The following is a 23,872-nucleotide window of genomic DNA, read 5'->3' as shown; positions in this document are numbered from 1 at the left end:
TATTTATCAGAGAGCTCCCACTGAGCTATGACCTTCACTGTTCCTCACTTGTGGACCCCAGATTTCATCCAGGTGTGGTACCCTCAGGGGTCCCTTGTGCCTTTCTGCTCACAGCTTGTCAAGACATGGTGAGCCATCACCAGGTCTGAATGCTGCTCTATTTGCCAACGCAAAGTTCCTTGGCTATTTATTCTCAGTTTGGTCCCTGGTTGGTTGGTTGGTTGGTTTGGGGCTTCCATTAGATTCACATACTTGTTGAAATTAGGCCATTCCTTTCCATTGCTTTTTTGCTGTCTTTTGTGGAACAGTTTTACGCCATCTCATTTACAAGTGTTGTTTGTCATAAGGAAGAGAATCAGGGTAGAACATAGGCATAAGCCCTAGAGACTTGTTTGAGCCAGCCTCACAGTCCATGGAGTCACCATAAAACTGCATGAGGTTCCCCTCCCTCCTTCCCTTCCTTCCTTTCTCTTTCTCTCTCTCTCTTTCTCTCTGTCTCTCTCTTTTTCTCCATTTTTTGTCCTGAGAACTAGACATTGATCCAGAGAGAGTATTCTCTAAGGTTTACCACCTGCCAGGGGACACAGATTGTTGGTCCGACATAGTTCTCTACCCATGTTCAAAGCAACATTATTCACAATAGCCAAAATGTGGAAGCAACTCAAGTGTCCACTGATGGGTGAGTGGAAAATGAGAAGAAAATATGATATATACTTACAATGGAATATAACTTAGACTTAACAAGGAAGGAACTTCTTACATATGCTACAACGTGGATGAACCTTGAAAACATTATGGTAAGTGAAGTAAGCTTGTCCCATAAGACAAAATCTGTATGATTCCACTTAGATGAGGTCCCTAGAATAGATAAATCTATAGAGACACAAAGTAGAATAGAATGGTGGTTTCCAAGGACTGGAGGGAGTAATGGGAGTTGTTGTTTAATAGGTACAGAGTTTCTGTTTTGCAAGAAGAAAACAATTCAGGAGATAGGCTGCACAACAGATCATTAAACCCTGCCACTTTTGCTCAACCTCTTCTTTAGAGTAAACACACCAAGTATGTGATAGGTATTTCAAATAACCCACAGATTTTCCTCATCTCCAGCCCTCAACCAAAACACTAGGGCTTTTGACTGAACAACATCCCTCCCTGATCTGTGATACCAGCCATGCAGATGCAATAGGAAGACTTGTTGAATGACAAACTGCCTAACAACCTATGAGTAAAAGAAGAAATTACAAGGTAAAAGTTTAAATCATATAAATTTTGAACTGGATGAGAATAGAAATGCTACACATCAGAATTGATGAGACAGAGGGAAAATGCAACTTTGAACAGCTGTATTACAAAAGAAGAAAGATCTCAATAACTTAGGCTTCCAGGTTAAAAAAACCAGAAAAATGAAACCAAATAACCCCAAAGCAAGGAGAAGAAAGGAAACAAGAAATATTAGAATAAGATCATTAAAATAGAAAACCAAAAAACACTTGGTTTTGAACCAAAAAAGTTGGTTCTTTCAAAAGATCAATAAAATTGATAAAACTTTAGGTCGGCTGACAAGTAAAATAAGGAAGAAGTCAAATTTAGGAAATCAGGAATGAAGGGAAGACACAACCACTGATGCTATAGAACTTAAATGTTAAATACTTAATAAATACTTAAATACTTAAAAGTATTATAAGAGAATATTATGAACAATCTTTATCCCTTGAAATTAGACAACTTAGTTGAAATACACAAATTCCCAGAAAGAAACAAATTATCAAAATGATTAAATATGGGGCCGGCCCCGTGGCTTAGCAGTTAAGTGCGTGCGCTCCGCTGCTGGCGGCCTGGGTTCGGATCCCGGGCACGCACCGACGCACCGCTTCTCCAGCCATGCTGAGGCCACGTCCCACATACAGCAACTAGAAGGCTGTGCAACTATGACATACAACTATCTACTGGGGCTTTGGGGGGAAAAATGATTAAATATGATGTTAGCTGTAGGTTTTTTGTGGATACTCTTTGTCAAGTTGAGGATGTTCCCCTCTATTTCTAGTTGACTGAGTTTTTATAATTAATGAGTTTTAGATTTTGTCAGATGCTTTTTCCACATCTATTGATATGATCATGTAATATTTCTTCCTTAGCCTGTTGATATGATGGATGACATTGGTTTTTGAATGCTGGACTAGCCTTGCACACCTGGGATAAATCCCACTTGGTCATGTTCTATAATTCTTTTTATACATTGCTGGATTCGATATGCTAATATTTTGTTGTGCATTTTTGCATCTATGTTCAGGAGAGATATTGGTCTGTAGTTTTCTTGTAATGTCTTTATCTGCTTTTGGTATTAGGGTAATGCTGGCCTCAGAGAATGAGTTAGGAAGTATTCCTTCTGCTTCTATCTTCTGAAAGAAATTGTAGAGAAATTACCCTTCTATCATTATGTAATACACCTCTTTATCCCTGATAACTTTCCTCCATCTGAAGTCTTCCCTGTCTAAAATTAATATAGCTACTCTTGCTTTGTTTTGGTTAGTGTTAGCATGGGATATTTTTCTCTATCCATTTACTTTCAATCTATATATATGTCTTTATATTTAAAGTGAGTTTCTTGTGGACAACATACAGTTGAGTTTTGTGTTTTGATCCACTCTGACAATCCGTCTTTTGATTGGTGCATTTAGACGTTCAAAATGATTACTGATCGAGTTGGATTAATATCTGCCATATTGGTTACTGTTTTTGTTGCCCTAGTACTTTGTTCCTATTTTTGTCTTCCACTCTTTTCTGGATTTAATTCCTATCTTTGCTCCTGTATAGGTAAAGTGTTTTTTTCCTCTGACTTCTTTCAGGATTTTTTCTTCATCTTTGTCTTTAGTTTGAAAATGATATGCCTAGGTGTAGTTTTTTCTTTTAACATTTTTCCTGGCTGGTGTTCTCTGAGCTTCCTGGATCTATACTTTGATGTCTGAATTTGATGGAAATTCTGTCACTACTGTTTCCAACATTTCTTCTTTTCTTTCTTTCCTCTCCTTCTGGCATTGCCATTATGCATGTTACACCTTTTCAGTTGTCCCATAGTTCTTGGATAGTCTATTTTTTTCAGTCTTTTTTTGTTCATTTGGTTTTCAGTTTTGGCCATTCCTATTGAGATATCCTCAAGCTCAGAGATTCTTTCCTCAGACATTCCCAGTCTACTAGTAAGCACATCAAAAGCAATCTTCATTTTTGTTAGTGGTTTTTTTTTTTTTTTTTTTTTGGCTGAGGAAGATTCGCCCTGAGCTAACATCTATGCCAATTTTCCTCTATTTTGTATGTGGGTCACTGCCACAGCATGGCTGACAAGTGGTGTATGTCTGCCCCCGGGATCTGCACCCTTGGACCCCAGGCCGCCGATGCGGAGCACGCTGAACTTAACCACTAGGCCACGGGGATGGCCCCCTTGTTAGTGTTTTTGATCTGTCACATTTGTTTTTGTTTTTTTCTTAGAATTTCCATCTCTCTGCTTACATTACCCATCTGTTCTTGCATGCTGTTTACTTTTCCATCAGAACCCGTACCATCTGAGTCAGCTTTTTAAATTCCTGTTCTGATGATTCCAACATCCTTGCCATATCTGAGTCTGGTTCTGATGCTTGCTCTGTCTCTTCAAATTCTGTTTTCAGCCTTTTAGTATGTGTTGTAATTTTTTCTTAATAGTTGGACACATACTGGTAAAGAGAACTGTTGAAAATAGGCCTTTAGTAAGGTGATGGTAAACTGTGGGAAGAGGGGAAATATGCTATATAGTATTATGATTAGGTCTCAATCTTTTAGTGAACCTTTGCCTCTGGACTATGAATTTCATACATTCTTCCCAGTTTCACTACCCCCATTTAGGTGGGCCAGGATGGCTAGAGTGGGCTAGAGTTGGGTATTTCCCTTCCCCCAGGTTTGTTAGGCTCTGATAAAACCCCAGCTGATTAGGCTCGGTTAATTAGTTTCTTCAGATGGCAGACCTTGTTAAGAACAGAATGTTCTGATGTATTTCAAAATGGTTCCTCTCTCCCCCTCCTCACACACAAGAGTATCTTTTCTCTGATATTCACTGTGAGGAAAACTCAGAAAAGTGTGGGGCACCCAATGACTGGGTCCCTCTGGAGTTGTTATCTCTCTGATGTGTCCACACTGAGCCTCCAGCAATTCGACAACTACAGTTTAGGTTTTCCGACCCCAGCACTGGGGTTCCTGGGGAGGATTCAGCTCCTGCGTTTCTATCATGCCAGAAGAGAAAACGGAAATTCCTCTGTCTGCTCATATTTCATTCATTTCTAGGGTCTTTGACTTCTTATTCCTTAATAAGAATCTAAAACTTGTATATCTCAAATTATTTAAAACTAGGCACATTTAGATATTTTAAATATTTTCTCTCAATCCCTCAAATCCCTCTAAATTTTGACTGTCATGAGCTTTATAAAACAGAAAGCTTTAAATTTAGACATAAATTTAGATATAATTATCTTCATCCACTTTTCACTATTTTGTGCACATTGGGATTAAAAAATACAATCAGAGGAGAGCAGAATCTGGGATTGTTTCCCAGGTCTCACTCCAAAACTGTTCTCTTTCCATTTCCTGTTCTATAATGCCTGTTGATTCTAAATTTCAGTTTTCTCAAATGAGCCACCTGGTTTGAGAATTACATGATAAAAAGACGACCTCAAACAAGAAGAAATTCTACCAGCAGATTGCCTTTGGTCTTGAACTGCAGCTCTTCCCTGGGTCTCCAGCCTGCTGGCATACACTGCAGATTTTGGATTTGGCAGGCTGTCATAATCACGTCAGCTAATTCCTTAAAAAACATCTCTCTATACACACACACACATACACACACACCCTGATGGTTCTGTTTCTCTGGAGAACCTAATACACCACAGAAATGAACACTTAAAAATGGTAAGATGGTAAATTTTATGTATGTGTATTTTACCACAATAAAAAAAAGAGTAATGATTAAAAAATGCCGTAAGAACTTTTATGACACAAAGACATAACTTAAAGACACTACTAGAAAAAAGAAGTCAAATAAGAATAGAAAAATCTAGAAAGATGCTTCAGTGGAAGCTTGTGTACAAGGCAAATGGTTCAAAATTCTTTATTGATAATGAATTCAAATGAAACTCAACTTAAATTTAAGTTACTCAGTTTAAACTTCACTTTCCCACTTTTAAACAACTTTTTCTCAGAGTGACTGTCAGAACATAAAAGCACCTTTGTTGTTTATAAACAATGCACCTCTAATATATGAAACACAGAGCCTTCCTTATTCTTATTTGATGCCATGCTTTTGCACACACAACATGGATAATACTAAATATGTATATATATGCATTAGTGAAAACAGCCATTCAAGAGTAACTGTAGGGGGGCTGGCCCAGTGGCGTAGCAGTTAAGATCACGTGCTCTGCTTCGGCAGCCTGGGGTCCAAGGGTTTGGGTCTGGGTGCGGACCTACACCACTTGTCAGCCATGCTGTGGCGGCATCCCATATAAAGTAGAGGAAGATGGGCATGGATGTTAGCCCAGGGCCAATCTTCCTCAGCAAAAAGAGGAGGATTGGCAACGGATGTTAGCTCAGGGCTAATCTTCCTCACACACACAAAAAGGAGTAACTGTAGGGAACCAGCCCTGATGGCCTAGTGGTTAAAGTTCAGCTGGTTCCGCTTCAGTGGCCTGGGTTCAGAACCACACCATTTGTCAGTAGCCATGCTGTGGCGGCAGCTCACCAAGAACTAGAAGGACTTACAACTAGAATATACAACTATGTACTGGGGCTCTGGGGAGGGGAAAAAAAAAAGAGAGGAAGATTGACAACAGATGTTAGTTCAGGGCAAATCTTTCCCAGCAAAAAAAAAAAAAAAAAAAAGGAGTAACTGTAGGATTCTATTTATATAAAATTCTAGAAAATGCAAACTATAGTATCTACCCGGGGACAGCAAGTTGGGTAGGGCTGGGAGAGAGAATACAAAGGGGCCGATGGAAACTATAGGGCTATAGGGGCAATGGATATGTTGTGCACACATATGAAAATATACTTTACACTTTTAACAAATGAAGTTTAATGTATGTCAATACCCAATAAAGCTGTAAAGAAATAAAGATTCCATATAAAATCTGGATCTTCTCTTCCTCTAGAAATATCATAACATTTGGCAAAGCTGTATTGACTCCATCAGCACATTTCCCTGTCTTAGGTGGGTCAACTCTGATCCCTTCTCAAAACAGAAGGAAATGCTGACAAATGCTTCAACATGGGGATATTACGCTAAGTAAAATAAGCCAGTCACAAAAAGAAAAATACTATATGATTCCACTTATATGAAGTATCCAAAGTAGTCAAATTCAGAGACAGAGTGTAAAAACAAAGTTGTCAAGTGTTGTAGGGAGGTGGTAGAAGTTGTTTAATGTGTGTAGTTTCAATTCTGCAAGATGAAAAGAATTCTGGAGATTAGTTGCACAAATATGTGTATTTTTTAACACTACTAAACTGTACAATTAAAATGGTAGAGGATGAATTTTGTTACATGTACTTTACCACAATTAGAAACGTAAAATAAAAAACTATATTACAGTAGCTCCCAGGTATAAATTAGAGCAGACATTTGGCTGAAGTCTTTCCCCATTTGCAATACTCTTCTTGGTGTGAACTTTTTGGTGCCGAATGACATGGAAGTTTTGGCTGAACACATGCCCATATTTGCTGCACTCAAAAAGTCTTTCTCCATTGTGAAATCTCTGATGTGTAATGGGGCTGGAGTTGCACCTAAAGACTTTCCCACATTCACTGTACTCAAGCTGTCCTCCAGTGGGGACTCCTGATGTCTAATGCATGGGGACCTATACCAAAACAATTTCCCACATTCACTGTACTCACGTGTCCCTACTCCAATATGAACTCATAAGGCACTTCTCCAGTGTAATGAGTTTAGAGTGGTAACTAAAGGATTTACCATATTCTCTGCACTCATAAGATCTTTATCAGTGTGAATTCTCTGCTTAATGAGGTTGGAGTTGTATCTAAAGAATTCCCCACATTCACGGTGCCATAGGCCTGTCTTCATTGTGAATTTTCTGGTGATGAACAAGGTGGGACTTTCTAATGAAGGCCTTCTGACATTTGCTACATTCATAAGGCCTTTCTCCAGTATGGATTTTCTGATGTTCAACAAGTATATGCTTGTGGCTAAAGGCTTTTCCACATTCGCTGCACTCATAAGGCCTCTCTCCAGTGTGATTTCTCCAATGTTTCAGGAGGTTGGAGTTGTACCGAAAGAATTTCCCACATTCGCTGCACTCATAAGGCCTTTCTCCAGTGTGAACTCTCTTATGTCTAATGAGTCTGCAGTGGTACCTAAAGGCTTTCCCACATTCGCTGCATTCGTAAGACCTTTCTCCAGTGTGATTTCTCCAGTGTTTAATGAGCTTGGACTTGTACCTAAAGAATTCCCCACATAAGCTGCATTTATAAGGCCTTTCTACAGTGTGAACTCTTTGATGTCTAATCAGTGTAGAGGTGTACCTAAAGAATTTCCCACATTCACTGCACTCATAAGGCCTTTCTCCAGTGTGAACTCTCTTATGTTTAATGAGTGTGGAGTTGTACCTAAATAACTTCCCACATTCATTGCACTCATAAGGCCTTTCTGCAGTGTGAACTCTCTGATGTCTAATGAATGTGGAGCTGTATCTGAAGAATTTCCCACATTGGCTACACTCATAAGGCCTTTCTCCAGTGTGAACTCGCTCATGTCTTACCAGTCTGTAGTTGTACCTAAAGAATTTTCCACATTCTCTGCACTCATAAGGCCTTTCTCCATTGTGAATTCTCTGATGTTTCATGAAGTTGGCATGGTACTTAAAGAATTCTCCACATTTGCTGCACTCATAAGGGCTTAATCCAGTGTGAACTCTCTGGTGACTCATGAGTGTGGAGTTGTACCTAAAGAATTTCCCACATTCACTGCACTTAAAAGGCCTTTCTCCAGTGTGAATCTTCTGGTGCTGAACTCGGTGAGACTTTCTAAGGAAGGCCATCCCACATTTGCTGCACTCATAAGGCCTTACTCCAGGGTGGATTTTCTCATGGTCAACAAGTATCTCTTTATGGCTGAAGGCTTTCCCACATTGAGTGCACTTGTAATCATTTTGTTCACTTTCAAAGGCCTCCCCACACTCAGTGTCCCTGTGTGGCTTCCCCGCACTGCGAGGGGCCAGGTGTAGGAGAAAGCCTGTGTCAGCTGCGAAGTCCTTCTCACCTTCACTGCATGTCAAGGTCCTCTCTGTCACGTGAACACTGCTGTTCATCAGTGAAGGCCTCCCCTCCACCCTTCTGGAAAGTTTGTCTCCAATGTGCTCCTTTTGGTGCTGGTAAAGGTTTGCCCCACAAATGTATAGCCCTTCATCAGGGTACATTCCATCGTGCTCAGCCAGGTGCAAAATGTCTTTCAAGAGTGGGCGACACATCTCACAGGGCTGGGCCTTCTGGATGGATGGACCTGGCTTTGGAGTCCTGACCTGTGACACTCCCACAGAAACACCTTGCTCTGAAGGTGCCTCCTCATCCTGGGCTCCATGCCAACTACCTGTAAGCAGATAAATGCTGGTAAACTGCAAGTTGACTTTGGTGGGAGGAGGCAGCCTCATCAGAAATGTGTGTCAGACACACCCACGAATAAGTCCATGGGATTGCTGAGACACAATGGGAACTAGAGCCAATGAGAGGAACACCTGCTGTGCAGAGCTGGGCCTGGGAAGCTCTCATAATGGGACAGACCTAGTCCTAGGTAAGGACTCAAGGAAGAGGTACTGTCTTAGTCTACTTGGGATGTTATAACAAAATACCACAGACTGGGAGGCTTATAAACAACAGAAATTTATTTCGCACAGTTCTGGAGGCTGGAATTCCGAGATCATGGTGCCAGCACGGTAGGGTGAGGGCCTCTTCTGGGTTGCAGACTTCTTGTTGTGTTCTCACATAGTGGAGGGCCTAGGGAGCTCTGTGGAGTCTCTTTTATAAGGGCATTTATCTGATTCATGAGGGTCGTGCCCTCATGATCTCATCACACCCCAAAGGCCTCATCTCCTAATACCATCACCTTGGGGAGACACAAACATTCAGACCAGAGGAGGTACTATGCAGGGAGGAGAGGCAAGGTCTTTGAATCACTCCTCTGCAAATGGCTTTCAACAGGGTCATGGCTGCTAGTGATTGGTGAGCACTATGTAGAAGTTTGTATCCAGACCTAGAAATACCTGACTACAACAGAGATGCTGCAGTTCAAGGACTATTTAAGGATATGTGCAGACCTCATGACACCTTAAGTATAGGTCAAATGTTGGAGAGCCCTGCAAAGGGAGAAATGACACGAAACGGGTGAGAGGTGAAGGCCACATAGGTGTGGTTGTAGTGAGGCAGAAAAAGGATTAGAAGTCAAGAGTTGAAATGAAAATGGGGAAGAAAAGATAGAAATGAGGTGTGGCCACTGGTCCTGGCATCAAACAATGGTGGACAAAGGACAGGTTCCCAGCTCCCTCACACCAGGGCCATGTACTTTTAAGTGTCTCCTGCCACTGACCCACCCTATCAAGCACCCAGGGTCCTCCTCCCCATTGTTCAAGGTGAGCAATGATGTGGCACCTGAAAAAGGCCAGCACAGGACATCTGACATTCTAAAATTACAAGAACTTCACAGGACAGACTATAGAAACAACCCAGTGTTCCCAAAATTAGCAACCAGGCTGGTGCCTGAAATTCTTGGCACAGGCAGGCCCCAAGAAATATCAGCAAGAAGAGGGGGAAGGCCTGGACATCGAGGTTGCAAGCATCTAGACTGAGTGACCCAACCAGGGACAGGCCAGGTCTGAGGGATCTCTCAGACAAACTTCAAGATTTCTGACTCCTGAGCCCTGTCTTGCAAGTACTCAGAGCAGAGGGATAGGGCTGCTTGGGGAGAGCGAGTACAGTGCACAAAGCCCAGCTCTGGCACCAAAAACACACATGCTAGGAAACCAGGAAAAGAAATAATACCCATGGTCTCGTTGTGGGAAGGACAGAGATGCCCCTGGAAAAAGAGAAAAACAGAGCCCAACCCAGGACACTAGGGTGGGTGTGACGGCCTTACCTACAGAGGTCAAAAGTGCAAAGTTCTCCGTCATCACAGCATGGTACAAGAGTCTCTGAGCCTCATCAAGGAGGTCCCACTCCTCCTGGGAGAAATATATGGCCACGTCCTCAAAGACCACAGGGCCCTGCCAAAATTGGAACAGTGTGGTTCATGAGCAGCTTCTCATTTTAACTGTGTTTTTGTGGATTCTGTATTTATCTATTTGCCATCCATTAATTACAGGGCTAAACTAACGGCCAACTTTGTTTACATTCCCCTTGCAATCCAGAGCCCATGTTCTGAACCAACTCCTTAACTAACTCTTACACACCAAGGCAATATTTCTCCTACACTAAATCAGCCCAGGGCCAGGCACCAGACAACTAGGGACAGCCCCATTACCCCAGGTACACTAGAATTGTACAAACTAGCCATCCCTAAGCTTTTCATCCTGCCCTCCCTGCATCTCCCTTGAAAGTTCAATAAAGGCCCTGCCCTAACGTTTCCCTTTGCTCATGCTTATGCCTCCTGACCAAACCTGGTGCTTTCCCATGTGGCCCCATGTTACATGGTGTGTCCCCCACTCTTCTATAAGTATAAGAAATATAAGTAATAAAAACCTTCTTTCAACGTCATTGGTCTCTCTGTGTCATCACTCACTCACCTCCATAAATTAAAATCCTGTGGGTACAATCATCGATGTACTTCTCTCTCCAGGATCTTCAATCCTTCCCCCACACATCCACCCCTGCTCATCCTCCCTGACTTCCCAACGTGGAAGAGTTACCAGGTCCTAGTGGCACCAGTGCCTCCTTTCTTCTCATTACCATTGATCACCGGGTCCAGCACACAGCATAAAACACGTGGGGGAGGGAAGAGAGAAGCACCATCTAGGCTGTGGGCCTGGCATGCAGGGCCTTACCTCTCTCCTGCCAGCCAATTTCTCTGGAGTCCCCTAGATCTTGACTCTCAGACAACCAAACTTGGACTCATCCTTCTCCCTTAACTGCCCAGTGCCAGGGCCTGGGGCCAACCATTTGCACTCCTCCTCACCTGCACATCACTTGTTGGACTCCTCCCTCATGATTTTGACCCCTCCACAGTGACAACTCCAGAGACACCCCCAGCCCACACCATAGGTATTTCCTTCACCTCCTGAAAGGCCACTCTGCCCACAGAATCCAAGCAGTGCATGGCAAACGCATCCAGCACCGAATTCAGCCCCAGTCCTTTCCCTGAACGCCACAGTCCTCTAGTGCCAGAGCCAGACTCAGGCCCTGCTTTGAAGGTCTCCCCACCAGGCCTTGTTTCTTGCTTCATCCTCAGCCACTCTTCCTATGTGAGGACCTCACATACCCTTATCTCTCTCCCACTTCTGCAGTGCACTATGTGTCCCATAAGCAGTCAGAACCTTCCTCTCTCCTCACTGCAGCCCAGTTACACTGACCTCCCCAGCCATACTCCTACCCGACCCTAGGGTAGCAACTCTCCTAGCTGATCCCATTTCCCCCCCTCAACATCCATCTCATGTCCACTCTGGCCTTAGAAGACTTTCTCACTCCTACACTCCACCATCACAAACATATACAGAAACTCTGCTTCCTCATGTGTCTCTGTGATGCCCACCATCACCATCAGGCGCCCAATCAAGAGACCCAGTACTCAGGTTCTTCACTCCCATTCCTTGTCCTCTAGTGGCATCACCAGCATAACCTAGAGATGTTGCCTCCTAAATCTGAGCCACAGTTTCATCCTAGTCCACATACAGGGCACCACGTTGTAGCTGCCTCCAACCTGAATCCATCCCCTGAACTCCGGACCTCTGTGTAAAAGTGCCCCTTGGAGTCTCTGGATCATCTGTGACATGGACAAAAACTGATTATTCATATTCCATCTGAAAATTCCTCATAATGCTGACTTTCCCCATTTTAGTTGATGAAGCACATCTATCCTTCCTAACAAGGCCAAAAACCTGGGGCCATGCCTGACTCTTCCTTCCATCCCACCTCATCTCCCTTACTCTCCACATCATAAAATATGGGCAGCTCTAGTTTAAAACACATCCAGAAACCAACCACTCCTCTACCTCCACAGCCACCACTCTTGTGTAGCCACCACCAACGCTCACCTGGACTGCTGCATGAAATTCCTCCCAGCTTTCCCTGCCTTCACTCACATCCCTAGTCTACCACACTGTAGCCAGAGGGAGCTTGTTAAAATCCGGGTTATAGCATCTTTGTCTTCTGCTTCAAACCTTCCCTCAGATTAGAGGCCCAGGACTTCATGCTGATACCTGTGCACTCTCACCCACACCCCACCCGGCTCCCCATTCCCACCAGATATAACAGAGACCTGCAGTTCCCTGAACATCCCAGCTCAGTTTCACCTGCAAGTATCTGAACACTCTGAACTCTGTGGCCAGGACTCTCTGCCACATCTTACCCCATCAGGTTAGAAATGGGAGCTGCTCCTTATAGCCTGTGACTAAATATAGGATCCTAGGCCTGGTGAAGGTACATTGTATGGTCTTCAGACTCAAGAAAGGAAGAAGGATAGAAGTCCCAGGACACTACCATTCCCTCAGGATATATATATTGGGGTGCCAAAACCACTGGGGTGATAAGGGGGTGGGTGAAAGGTAGGACACCCTCCACTCACCTGTGCAGAGTCCATAAGCATTTCTGCCTCTGCCATGGGACCCTGTTGGAAGAGGGAGGCCATGAGATATGGGTGACCATGGTGGGATCCTACAAGCTGAGCTGGGCCACGTGCCTGGCCCTGGAACAAAGTGATCTCAGTCTGATGGTCTAAGCTCAGCTCCTCAGAAAAGAGTGTGTCCTCTTACCAGCTGGGTGACCCTGAAGAAGGACTGAGCCTCCCTGAGCCTCAGGGAAAAGAACATGCTTATGAGGATAAAAATGCTTTCAACCTCATAGGGCTCATATTGGTATCAAATATAAGGAGTACATACTATGTACCAGCTATTACTGTCCATAGCATCAACAGTTTTGTATATATTTTCAGTGCAAATGAAGTGGTACGGTTTTGAAATCTGGGGTCTTTACTTTTACCACTTTTTAAGATTTCAAAGGAATCTTAAAAATATATAAAACTCTATAATAAAAACTCTGTTTAAAAAAAAGCAGGGGTCAGCCTGGTGGTGTAGTGGTTAACTTCACGTGCTCCACTTTGGCGGCCCGGGGTTCGCAGGTTTGGATCCCAGGTATGGACCTACGCACCGCTCATCAAGCCATGCTGTGGCAGCGTCCCACGTACAAAATAGAGGAAGATGGGCATAGATGTTAGCCCAGGGCCAATCTTCCGTACAAAATAGAGGAAGATGGGCACAGATGTTAGTCCAGGGCCAATCTTCCTCAGCAAGAAAAAAAAAAGTATATAAAACTCTACACTGTGAGCAAATACTTAGAAGTATATCAATGTCAAATCAAGTATGAAGTGTTTGTATAAATTTACCTTATTGAATAGGTTCATTTCTTTTTTTTTTTTTAATAGAGATTTATTTATTTATTTTTTCCTCCCAAAGCCCCAGTAGACAGCTGTATGTCATAGCTGCACATCCTTCTAGTTGCTGCATGTGGGATGCAGCCTCAGCATGGCCGGAGAAGTGGTGCATCGGTGCTCGCCCGGGATCCGAACCCGGGCCGCCAGCAGCGGAGCGCGCACACTTAACCGCTAAGCTACGGGGCCGCCCCGAATAGGTTCATTTCTAATTGCCAACCTGTGTGTACATATTTAGAGAAATATTGGGTAACTACTGTTTAAATTAATATGTTTTTCATAAATTTTCATAATGATTTGTAGGGAGGGGCTGAGCAGACAAGTCAGCTACAGTCCATTCAGCAACCAGGCCTAGCTGCTAAATAATTGTGAAAAGGAAGCTTGTTGGCGGCCCTTGTCTGAAACAGTGGATCATCCCACTCGCCATGAGAAGTAAAAGTAAGGCAGCAGTGTCCTGGTCTAGGACCCAGTGACTCCACCAGCCAGGGTGACCTTTCCCTTGTTCCATAGGGAGTGATCCTGAGGGTCCACTAACCCAAAAAAGGGAGAATCTACACCAGCACACACACCAGAGCCTCCACTGAAAGGAAGCTCCTTACGCCATCAAGGCCTCCCTTTCTACTGATACAGGCTAGAATTCCTCCTATGTCAGGTCTGCTCTTTTCTAGAGGGAGTATCAGGGATGCCAACACCCACTCCCAATGACCTGCCCTCCAACTTACAGCCCTCTTCTCCCTCAGGAGGCTTATCTGAGATAACAATCTCGATCTGATCCCCAGGCCATGCTCTGGTGCAGTCCACACTGTCTACTCTTGTGATATCTCCAAACTTGTCCCCCTTCTCAGCTTCCACACGTTTACGTTCACCTACACATATGATCTCTTTCTTCTCTTGTGACATCTGTATCTTGAAATATTTCACATCAATATGTCCAAAATCCAAATCATGATCTTCCCTCTGGAACTTGTTTCTTGCGCTGACTCCCCCGTCTTTACACTTTAGGGAACTCAGGGAAAGAAACCTTGAGACGGTCTTTCATTCCCTACTTTTGCTCATAGGTTTACGTGATGCATCAGGAAAACCTGGAGGCTCTACTGTTGAAATCCATCCAGAATCTCATCACATCTCCCCTCGGGCCACCACCCTGGTCCCTCCCCTACCATAGTTCCCCTGGGGTCTGTCGCGGTGACCTCACCGGCCTCCATTCGCATCCTGCTCTTACCCACTTCAACCTCGAGCTCCAGGCACGCCCCTCCCAACCGCCGCCCCTCACAACCTCCCAGGGCTTCCAGATGCTCAGGTTGCCACTGCAGACGAGACTCCTCCTCACCCTCTGTTCCCTGGGGACAAGACACCCCCAGGCGCCGCCGAGGCTGCGACTCAGAAGCACCTGCAGGCCTCGGCCCAGGCCGCCCTGAGGGAACTCCCTCCAGCCCTCAGCACACCCGCCGCCCCCTGTTCCGGACACAGAGGACGCGCCCCTCAATCCAGGCTTTACCGCTCGGAGGCGGGAGTCAGGCCGGAGGAGGACGGGGACGCAGCACCCACCTCAGGCGAGCTCATCGACGCGGCCTCCGCCACCGACCTGTGGGAAAGGCGGGGCCGGGAGCAAGGCCGCCGCGTCCCCACCCGGCTCTGTCGGGGCTCACAGCCGCCTCTGTGCAGCGGGGACAACGTCTCCTCCCGCGCTTTTCCCCTCCATCACCTCTATGCTCAGCAGGCGACTCCCAGGCCCTAAACCCGCCAACAACCCGAAAGCAACCTAGCGGGAGAGAAGGAACGCCGGAAGCACCGCCCCACACGATGCGCACGCTCTCTCTCCTAACCCTTCATTGGCTCAGCCGCCGCCGCTCACCGTGGAGACTCTGGGGATTGTAGTTTCCAGTACAGCCACCGCCAACCAAACATCAGAGCATGAGTCACTCCCTACCTGAGGTATAAAGGCCAAGTGGCAAGCTCAGGGGTCTTGGGACAAGGAGTTCCAGGCTTCCAAGATGGGGCGGGGCTTCGCTTGCTCTTAAAGGGAACGTACCCAGATTTCTTGGAGGACAGTCAACGAAAGGTTGGAGACTTGTTATTTCAGACCCTATGAAGTACAGCAAGTTGCCAAAGGCTAAACATCCAAAGGGACCACCGTATTGCAATGACACTCTATGACCACTCATAGCTGTCAGCTATCTTGTCGCTTTTCAAATACACGTAGACTGAAGCTCTGGAGTCACATTAACAAGCTTCTGCAATATTTGGCACAGAAGAAAGAAAAGACTTTAGACAGAGCCCCAGTGGGGTATACGGAGGAGGGACGGCAGGAAGCAAAGAAACATGGGGAAAGGGTGAAACTGGGCCTCTGATTCCCAGAAAAACATCTTTCCTGCCTGTGTAGTCCGTGATTGTACTTGAACCCAGTGAGCCACACATTTCTTCAAATAATATTTATTACTCCATATGAGGTATTTTGCAATTCTTTTAACAATCTGAAACCTATCTGAAAAGAATAGTGACTTATCACATGCCATTTTCTGCCGGTTCAGTGTGTGCTGTTGGGAGCATCTTGTCCCCAAGACAAAGGTGTGTCATCTCATCTCCTTGCTGGGAAGTGATTTATCATGTCACCTGAAATTGCAACAACAGCGTCTTCACAGGGAGTTCAAATTATTGTGAAAACCACTTGTGAAATGGAGATTAGTGAAAGGTATTAATAATGATTATGTAGTTACCCAAAGAAAGTAGCAGAAATAGTTCTAGGGAAACATACCTGTGACATGGGGCGGGGGGGGGCCGGCCCGATCTCAGTGAAGTTTAAACAACAGACAGTGAAGTCTGAAAAGCCAGAGGATGGAGCTGAGCTGTGGCTGTGCTGAAACCTTGGCCACACTCAGGCTTTTGTCTCCAAAATGTGATTCTTTTTCACACTTGAAAACGTGGCTCGTTAACTGCTTAGAGGGATGGAAATGGTATTTTGAAAGACTTGCCAGAAAAGTGAAAATGAATAGGGAAGCTGTGCCATGTATTTACTGATCTAAGCAATGTCCAAGGAGCACCTACGGGTTTTGGAACACTAGTAGGTGCCTGAGACACACTAGGAATGGGGTTGCCAGCTGGCTGCGTATATAGGACTGTTCTGTCTTCTTAGATTTTGTATTAGTCTATTTAGCATTTATTTATCACAAGGCCAAACAATAGTGAAAGATGTGTACTTCTCCCTCTTGCAAGTCAGTTTTCCCAGGCTCGCAAAACTCCTAGTACAAACACCTCAAGAACAAACTCTAATGTGTGTTCTGGCTTCCTGCCCGACAGGGGATGACCACCTAGGTACTCCCTGCCACTTTACTCATAAAGGCATAATCCAAGATTCTTCCCTGCCCACCCCCTGCATGTGACAAGGTTTCATGTGGACCTCCCTGGTGTGCCCTGCCTCTCACTTCCAGGGTGTTTAGCTAAGTTGAGAGTTTAGCTAAGTTACTCCACGGTATCGCTGCCTCAGCATCCATTTTGTGTGGCCAAGCATCCTGCAGGGACTTTAAACTGACACTCACCCCCTCACGGAAGCACCTGCCCTAGACAGCAGCCCCTCGGAGTCACAAACAAATGTAAGTTTCTGATATTACTTCCCAAAGGTCCTTGTGATCAAGTCTCCCCTGCCTCCCAGCACCTGTATGCCCTATGTCCCCCGCTGCAGCTTAACAAAACCCCACTCTTTTCGGTTTGAATTGACCAATCTGGACTTAGCCTGTGAATCCCAAAGCACTGAACCCACAAACTCTAATAAAGGCATGTGCCCCAGGTCCTGCCTCTCTCTGCCTGCACCCTGCCTTGACCTCCCTGTGCGGCCCCTGGAGGTGTGGCACGTATTTCCTCCAGCACCTGTGAGTAATAAACCTTTCTATTGTGACTTCTCTTGTGCTCTTGGTCTGTTGTGGAACCGTGACTCACCATCTGGCACTCCGTGCTCCTCTTAACAAATGTTAATTTAAGAAACTCAAAAAACAGGGAAGTGCCAAGTAACACAACTTCCCATTCAATGGCATTGACCTCTCCATATTGCCATTCAGTCACCTTTATGAATGAAAACCTGGGCACAATTCAAGGACATGACCTGTATTTAATGAGTTGGTCCTGCTTCCTATATTGACTTGGTCAGGATGCCCTAAATAGCCTGTATTCAGCTTTTTACAATACATCACAAAATATTTGACAGTTATGGACTTGATTAATTCCTGGCACCTTCCTTAAGTTTGGCCCACACTTCCCACTTAGGACCAACCAGACAAAGGCAACTATGTACCCCTAACAAATCACACAGGAGTCTCACTTCTACTTAGACCCCTGCTGCTTCCCCACACCAGCATTCCATAATCAGGGCACAGCTGAAACCTTACCTTTTTTCCATTATAAAGTATTCCCACTCCTCTGCTTGCCTTTGAGTCTCTGCCAAATGCAGGTGATGGTGAATACATAGGCTTTATTTATAAAGGGTAGAACAAAACTCATTGGACTAGAAGACAGAGAAAATCTATACCATGAAAAGCAATGAAACAAATAGTGGTTGTTTTGAACAATTGATGAAATTGACAACTTTAGGTAGACTGACTAAAAAAAATAAGAGAAAAGAGAAGAAAATCAGGAATGAAGGGGAAATCTGACTATTGACCCTACATAAATTAAAAGTATAAGGAAATAGTATAAACAACTTACCCACCCTAATTTAAACAAGTTAGATGTAATGTACAAATTCCTTCAAAGACACAAATTCTTAAAATTGACATGACAGGGAGAAAACCTATAGAGAACTACACTAAGTAAAAGTCATTGAAAATCTTCCCACAGGGAAATCCCAGGCCCAGATGCCTTCAGAACGGAATTCTATCAAACATTTAAAAGAAGAAATGTCACTAATCTTCACAAATTCTGCTGGGAAAAAAAAGAGAAGGAACATATCCCTACTCATTCTATGAAGGAGAATTCCTCTGATCTCAAAGTGAGACAGAGACAACACATGACAACTACAGACCAATTAACCCTTATCGATATAGATTTAAAATACATAAAAAATTATCCAAAAACCTGATTCCGCAACATATATAAAGGATAATACATCATGTGCAAGTGGGATTTCTCTAACCGGGAATGCAAGATTGATTTAACAGCTGAAAATCAATCAATGGAATATATCATATTGAAAGAATAAAAGACCAAAACAAACAAAAAAACCCTACCACATGACAAACAGATGCAAAAAAACTGAAACAGAGAGCCCAGAAACAGACCCACACAAGTATCATCCACTTATCTTTGACAAAGGAGCAAAGGAAGTTCCAAGGAGAAAAGATAGTCTTTTCAACATACGGTGCTGGAATTCAACAGCCATGTTAAAAAAAAAAACTAATCCAGGGCCACCCCCATGGCCTAGTTGTTAAGTTCGGCATGCTCCACTTCGGCAGCCCCCATTTGGTTCTCAGGTGCGGACCTACATCATTCGTCAGCGACCATGCTGTGGCGGCGACCCACATACAAAATAGAGGAAGACTGGCACAGATGTTAGCTCAGGACCAATCTTCCTCAAGCAAAAAGAGGAGGCTTGGCAATAGATGTTAGCTCAGGGCCAATCTTCCTCAGCAGGGAAAAAAAAAAGAATCCATATACAGAACTTACACTGTACAAAAAAATTCACTCAAAATGGATCACAGACTTAAATGTACAACACAAAACTATAAAACCCCTAGAAGATAGCATAGGAGAAAATCTAGGTGACCTTAGGTTTTGGTGGTAAATTTTGAGATACAACACCAAAATCACAATTTATGAAGGAAAACTGGATAAGTTGGAGTTGATTAAAATCAAAAATATCTTTTCTGCAGAAGACATTGTTAACAGAATATGAACAGATGGTCAACATCATGTGTCATTAGGGAATTAAGATAAACAAAAAATCAACAAGTTAAAAAAACAATGAGATACCACTACTCAGCCATTTGAAAGGCTAAAATTTAAAATACTGACAACATCAAATGCTGACAAGGATGTGGAGCAACAAGAACTCTCATTCATTGCTCATGGGACATCCTAACAGTATAGCATCCCTGGAAGGCAGTTTGACAGTTTCTCACAAAATGAAATATACTCTTGCCATAGGATGCAGCAATCGTGCTCCTTGACACATACCCACATGAATGGAGAGGTTATATCCACATAATATCGCCACACAGACATACAGCAGCTTTATTCATAGTTGTCAAAACCTAGAAGCAACTGAGACATCATTACATAGAAGAATGGATAAACAAATTTTGGTACATTCATACAAGCAATATTATTCAGTGATAAAAGAAAATATACTATCAAATCATGAAAAGACAGGGAGGAACCCTAACTGCATATTACTAAATGAAAGAAGCCAATCAGAAAAGGCTACGTAGTAGATGATTCCAACTATATGACATTCCAGAAAAGGCAAAACTATGGAGATAGTAAAAAGATCAGTGGTTACAGAGAGAAAAGGCAACCAACTGAAAGGGAGAAAATACTTGCAAACTATATATCTGATACAGGGTTAATCTCCAAAATACAGAAAGATCTCCTACAACTCAATACCAAAAAACTAACCTGTTTTAAAAATGGGATAAAGCCTTGACTAGACATTTCTCCAAAGAAGACATACAAATGGCCAACAGGTATGAGAAAAAATGCTCATTGTCACTAATCATCAGGGAAATGCAAATCAGAACCATAATGAGATATTACCTCACACCTGTCAGGATGGCTATTATCAAAAAAGCAAAAGACAAGTCTTGGTAAGGATGTGAGAATCTGGTGCCCTTGCACACTCTTGGTAGGAATGCAAAATGGTGCAGCAGCTATAGAAAACAGTATAAAGTTTCCTCAAAACACTAAAAGTGGAACTACCATAAGATGCAGTAGTCCCACCTCTGCGTATATATCCAAACGAACTGAAATCAAGACCCGGAAGAGATATTAGCTGTTCTGTGTTCACTGCAGCACTATTCACAATGGCTAAGATGAGGAAACAACTTAAATGCCCATCAACAGATGAATGGATGATGAAAATGTGATATATACATACAGTAGAATATTATCCAGCCTTTATTTATTTATTATTTTTTTGTGTGAGGAAGATCGGCCCTGAGCTAACATCTGCCAATCCTCCTCATTTTGCTGAAGAAGATTGGCCCGGGGCTAACATCCATGCCCATCTTCCTCTACTTTATATGGAACGCCGCCACAGCATGGCTTGACAAGCAGTGCGTTGGTGCGAGCCCAGGCTCCGAACTGGCGAACCCCGGGCCGCCACAGAGGAGCGTGCGCACTTAACCGCTTGTGCCACTGGGCCTATCCAGCCTTTAAAAAGAAGGAAATTTTGCAATACGTGACAACATGGATGCACCTTGAAGACAGTATGCTAAGTGAACTAAGACAGACACAGAAAGACACGTATTTTGCATGATTCCGCTTATATGAGGAATCTAAAAAAGTCAAATTCATAAAATCAAAGACTGGAATGGTAGTTACCAGGAGCTGAGGGGGAGGGGGAAATGAGGAGTTATTAATCAACAGGCACGAAGTCTCAGTTAAGTAACATGAACAGGCTCTAGAAACCTGCTGTACATCATTGTACCTATAGGCAAGAATAATGCATTGCAAATCTAACATTGGTTAGGTCTCAAGTGTTCTTACCAGAAAAACAAAAACGAAAACAAAAACAAAAACAAATACAAAGCCCAGTGGTTGCCAGGGGAGAGGGCAGAGGGCAATGAGGCTAAACAGGTAGAGCACAGGGGATTATTAAGGCAGTGAAACTACTCTGTATCACACCGGAATAGTGGCAATATGACATTATACACGTGTCAAAACCCATAGAATAAAGAACACAGAGAGTGAACCCTAACGTAATATGTGGACTTTAGTTAATAATCATCATTTGGCTCATCAGTTGTAAGAAACGTACCACAATAAAACAAGATGCCTTACTGGGAAACTTCAGGTGTGGGGATGGTGGTTGTGAAGGGGAATATGGGAACTCTCTACTTTCTGCTGAGTTTCTCTGTAAACTGAAACCTGCTCAAAATATAGTTTGATCTAAAAAATGTTAACCAGGGGGCCAGCCCAGTAGCGTAGCGGTTAAGTTCGCACCTTCCACTTCTGTGGCCTGGGGTTCACAGGTTCGGATCCTGGGCGCGGACATATTCACCACTCATCAAGCCGTGCTGAGGCGGTGTCCAATATAGAAGAGCTACAACTCTAAAACTATGATACACAACTATGTACTGGGGTTTTGGGGGGAAAAGAGAAAAAAAGAGGAAGATTGGCAACAGATGTTAGCTCAGGGCCAATCTTCCTCAAAAAGCAAAAATTAAAAATAATAAGTAAAAATAAAAAATGTTAACCATTCGCCAACTCGATGACCCTGCCATTCTGTTCCTAGGTATTTAACACGGTAAAATAAAACATACATCATCACTGCAGCCCTAGACCCTCCTGTGAGGTATACATAACTGCTTCCACATCACCTCACACCTGCTTTCCAGTTTAGAAATTAGAATTACAGAAATACGCTTACATTTAATTTGCTTTCCTTTAAAACTAATGAGTTTGAGCATCCATTCATAGTCTTGATAGCCATGTGGTTTTCCTCTATTGGTGACCATATGCTCATACTTTAATTCATTTGCAGGGCCTTTGATGACATATTCTGAAATAAGAATCTAAATCTTGTTTGTCTGACACTAAGCAGATATAGATATATAAATGACTTCTCTCAATCCTGCAACTCTATCTAAATTCTGTCATGAGTTTTATGGAACACAAAGCATTAAATTTAGAGGTAATCAATCAGTTTTTCATCTAATATATGTTGCACGATGGAATTAAAAAATACTATCAGGGATTAAAATCTGGGATTGGTTCCCTGATCTCTAATACTATTTTCTTTCCATTTCCTGTATCATACTCCCTGTTGACTTTTGTCAAATCAGCCAACAGGTTTGAGGATTTCGTGAGATGGTCTTGTGAAAGCCCCTAACAGAAGACATGTTACACAACAGGTAGTCAATAAAAATCAAATTTTCTCATTTCTTCAGTATCATATTATCTGCCCTTACATTAATTTTTCTTTCTTCTATCTCCTCATCTTTCAACTCCTGTTTTTTTCATTCTCCTATCCTTTTATCTAAAGAAATTAAAAAAAAAACAAAAACTAAAGATCCAATTCCCAATGGCAATGATTTATTGGATATGACACCGAAAGCCCATACAACAAGAGGAGATGTAGATAAATTGGACTATATCAAAAGAAAAAACTTCTGTACACTAAAGGATAAAACTAACAGAGTTAAAAGGCAACCCACAGAGTGGCAAAATATTTGCAAATCATGTATCTAATAAGGGGACAATATCAGAATATACAAGGACTCCTACAGGTAAACAACAAAACAAATAATTCAACTTAAAAATAGGCAAAGGATCCGAACAGGCATTTCTCCAATGATACACAAATGGCCAACAAGCACATAGAAAGACGCTCAACACCACTAACCATGAGGAAAATGCAAATCTAAATCACAATGCGACACCACCTCACACACATTAGGATAGATAATATCAAAAAAACAAAACTAAAAAGTTTTGGCAAGGATTTGGAGAAAGTGGATCCCTGTGCACTGATGGTGGGAATATAAAATGGTATAGCCACCATGGAAAACAGTTCCTCAAAAGACCTAAAAGCTGAATTACCACATGGACCAACAATTCCATTTCTGGGCATGTACTTAAAAAGAACTGAAAGTGGGGTCTCAAAGAGATATTGCTACACTCATGCTTGTAGTATTACACACAATAGCTAAACAGTGAAAGGAAACTCATTAAGTCCTTTTCCAATGTGGAGTCCCAGTGCCTAGGAGTGTGGAGCTCCATCTCAACAACTTTCCTCAATGGCTAAACTCCCAAGGCCTTTCTCCAGTGTGAACTCTCTGATGTATACCAAGGTTACAACTGTCCCTAAAAAACTGTCCACATTTGCAGCACCCATAAGGCCTTTCTCCAGCAAAACTCTCCTAACTTTAATGAGATTGGCATTGCACCAAAGGAATTTCCCATATTCACTGTGCTCATAAGGCTGTTATCCAGTGTGGATTTTCCGATGCTTAAAAAGTTTGAGGACAAAGGCTTTCCCACATTCACTACACACATAAAACCTTCTCCAGT

General features: G+C 43.2%; 1 protein-coding gene across 1 annotated transcript in view; it reads right to left on the bottom strand.

Moving 5' to 3' along the window:
* Positions 1-6,991: 6,991 nt before the first annotated feature.
* LOC131397497 (zinc finger protein 548-like) overlaps positions 6,992-23,872 on the bottom strand; it is a 55,501-nt gene continuing 38,620 nt past the window's right edge. Inside the window, exons 2-4 of the mRNA XM_058530464.1 lie at positions 12,794-12,835; positions 10,154-10,280; positions 6,992-8,614 (exon numbers count right to left, since the gene is read on the bottom strand). Coding sequence (XP_058386447.1) covers positions 7,068-8,614; positions 10,154-10,280; positions 12,794-12,835 — 1,716 coding nt within the window. The 3' untranslated portion in view covers positions 6,992-7,067. The remainder of the gene's footprint in view (positions 8,615-10,153; positions 10,281-12,793; positions 12,836-23,872) is intronic.

The sequence above is a fragment of the Diceros bicornis genome, chromosome 34, assembly GCF_020826845.1.
Source record: "Diceros bicornis minor isolate mBicDic1 chromosome 34, mDicBic1.mat.cur, whole genome shotgun sequence".
Lineage (NCBI taxonomy): Eukaryota > Metazoa > Chordata > Mammalia > Perissodactyla > Rhinocerotidae > Diceros > Diceros bicornis.
Note: the sequence above shows the minus strand (reverse complement) of the source record. Positions and strands in the feature narration are given on the sequence as shown.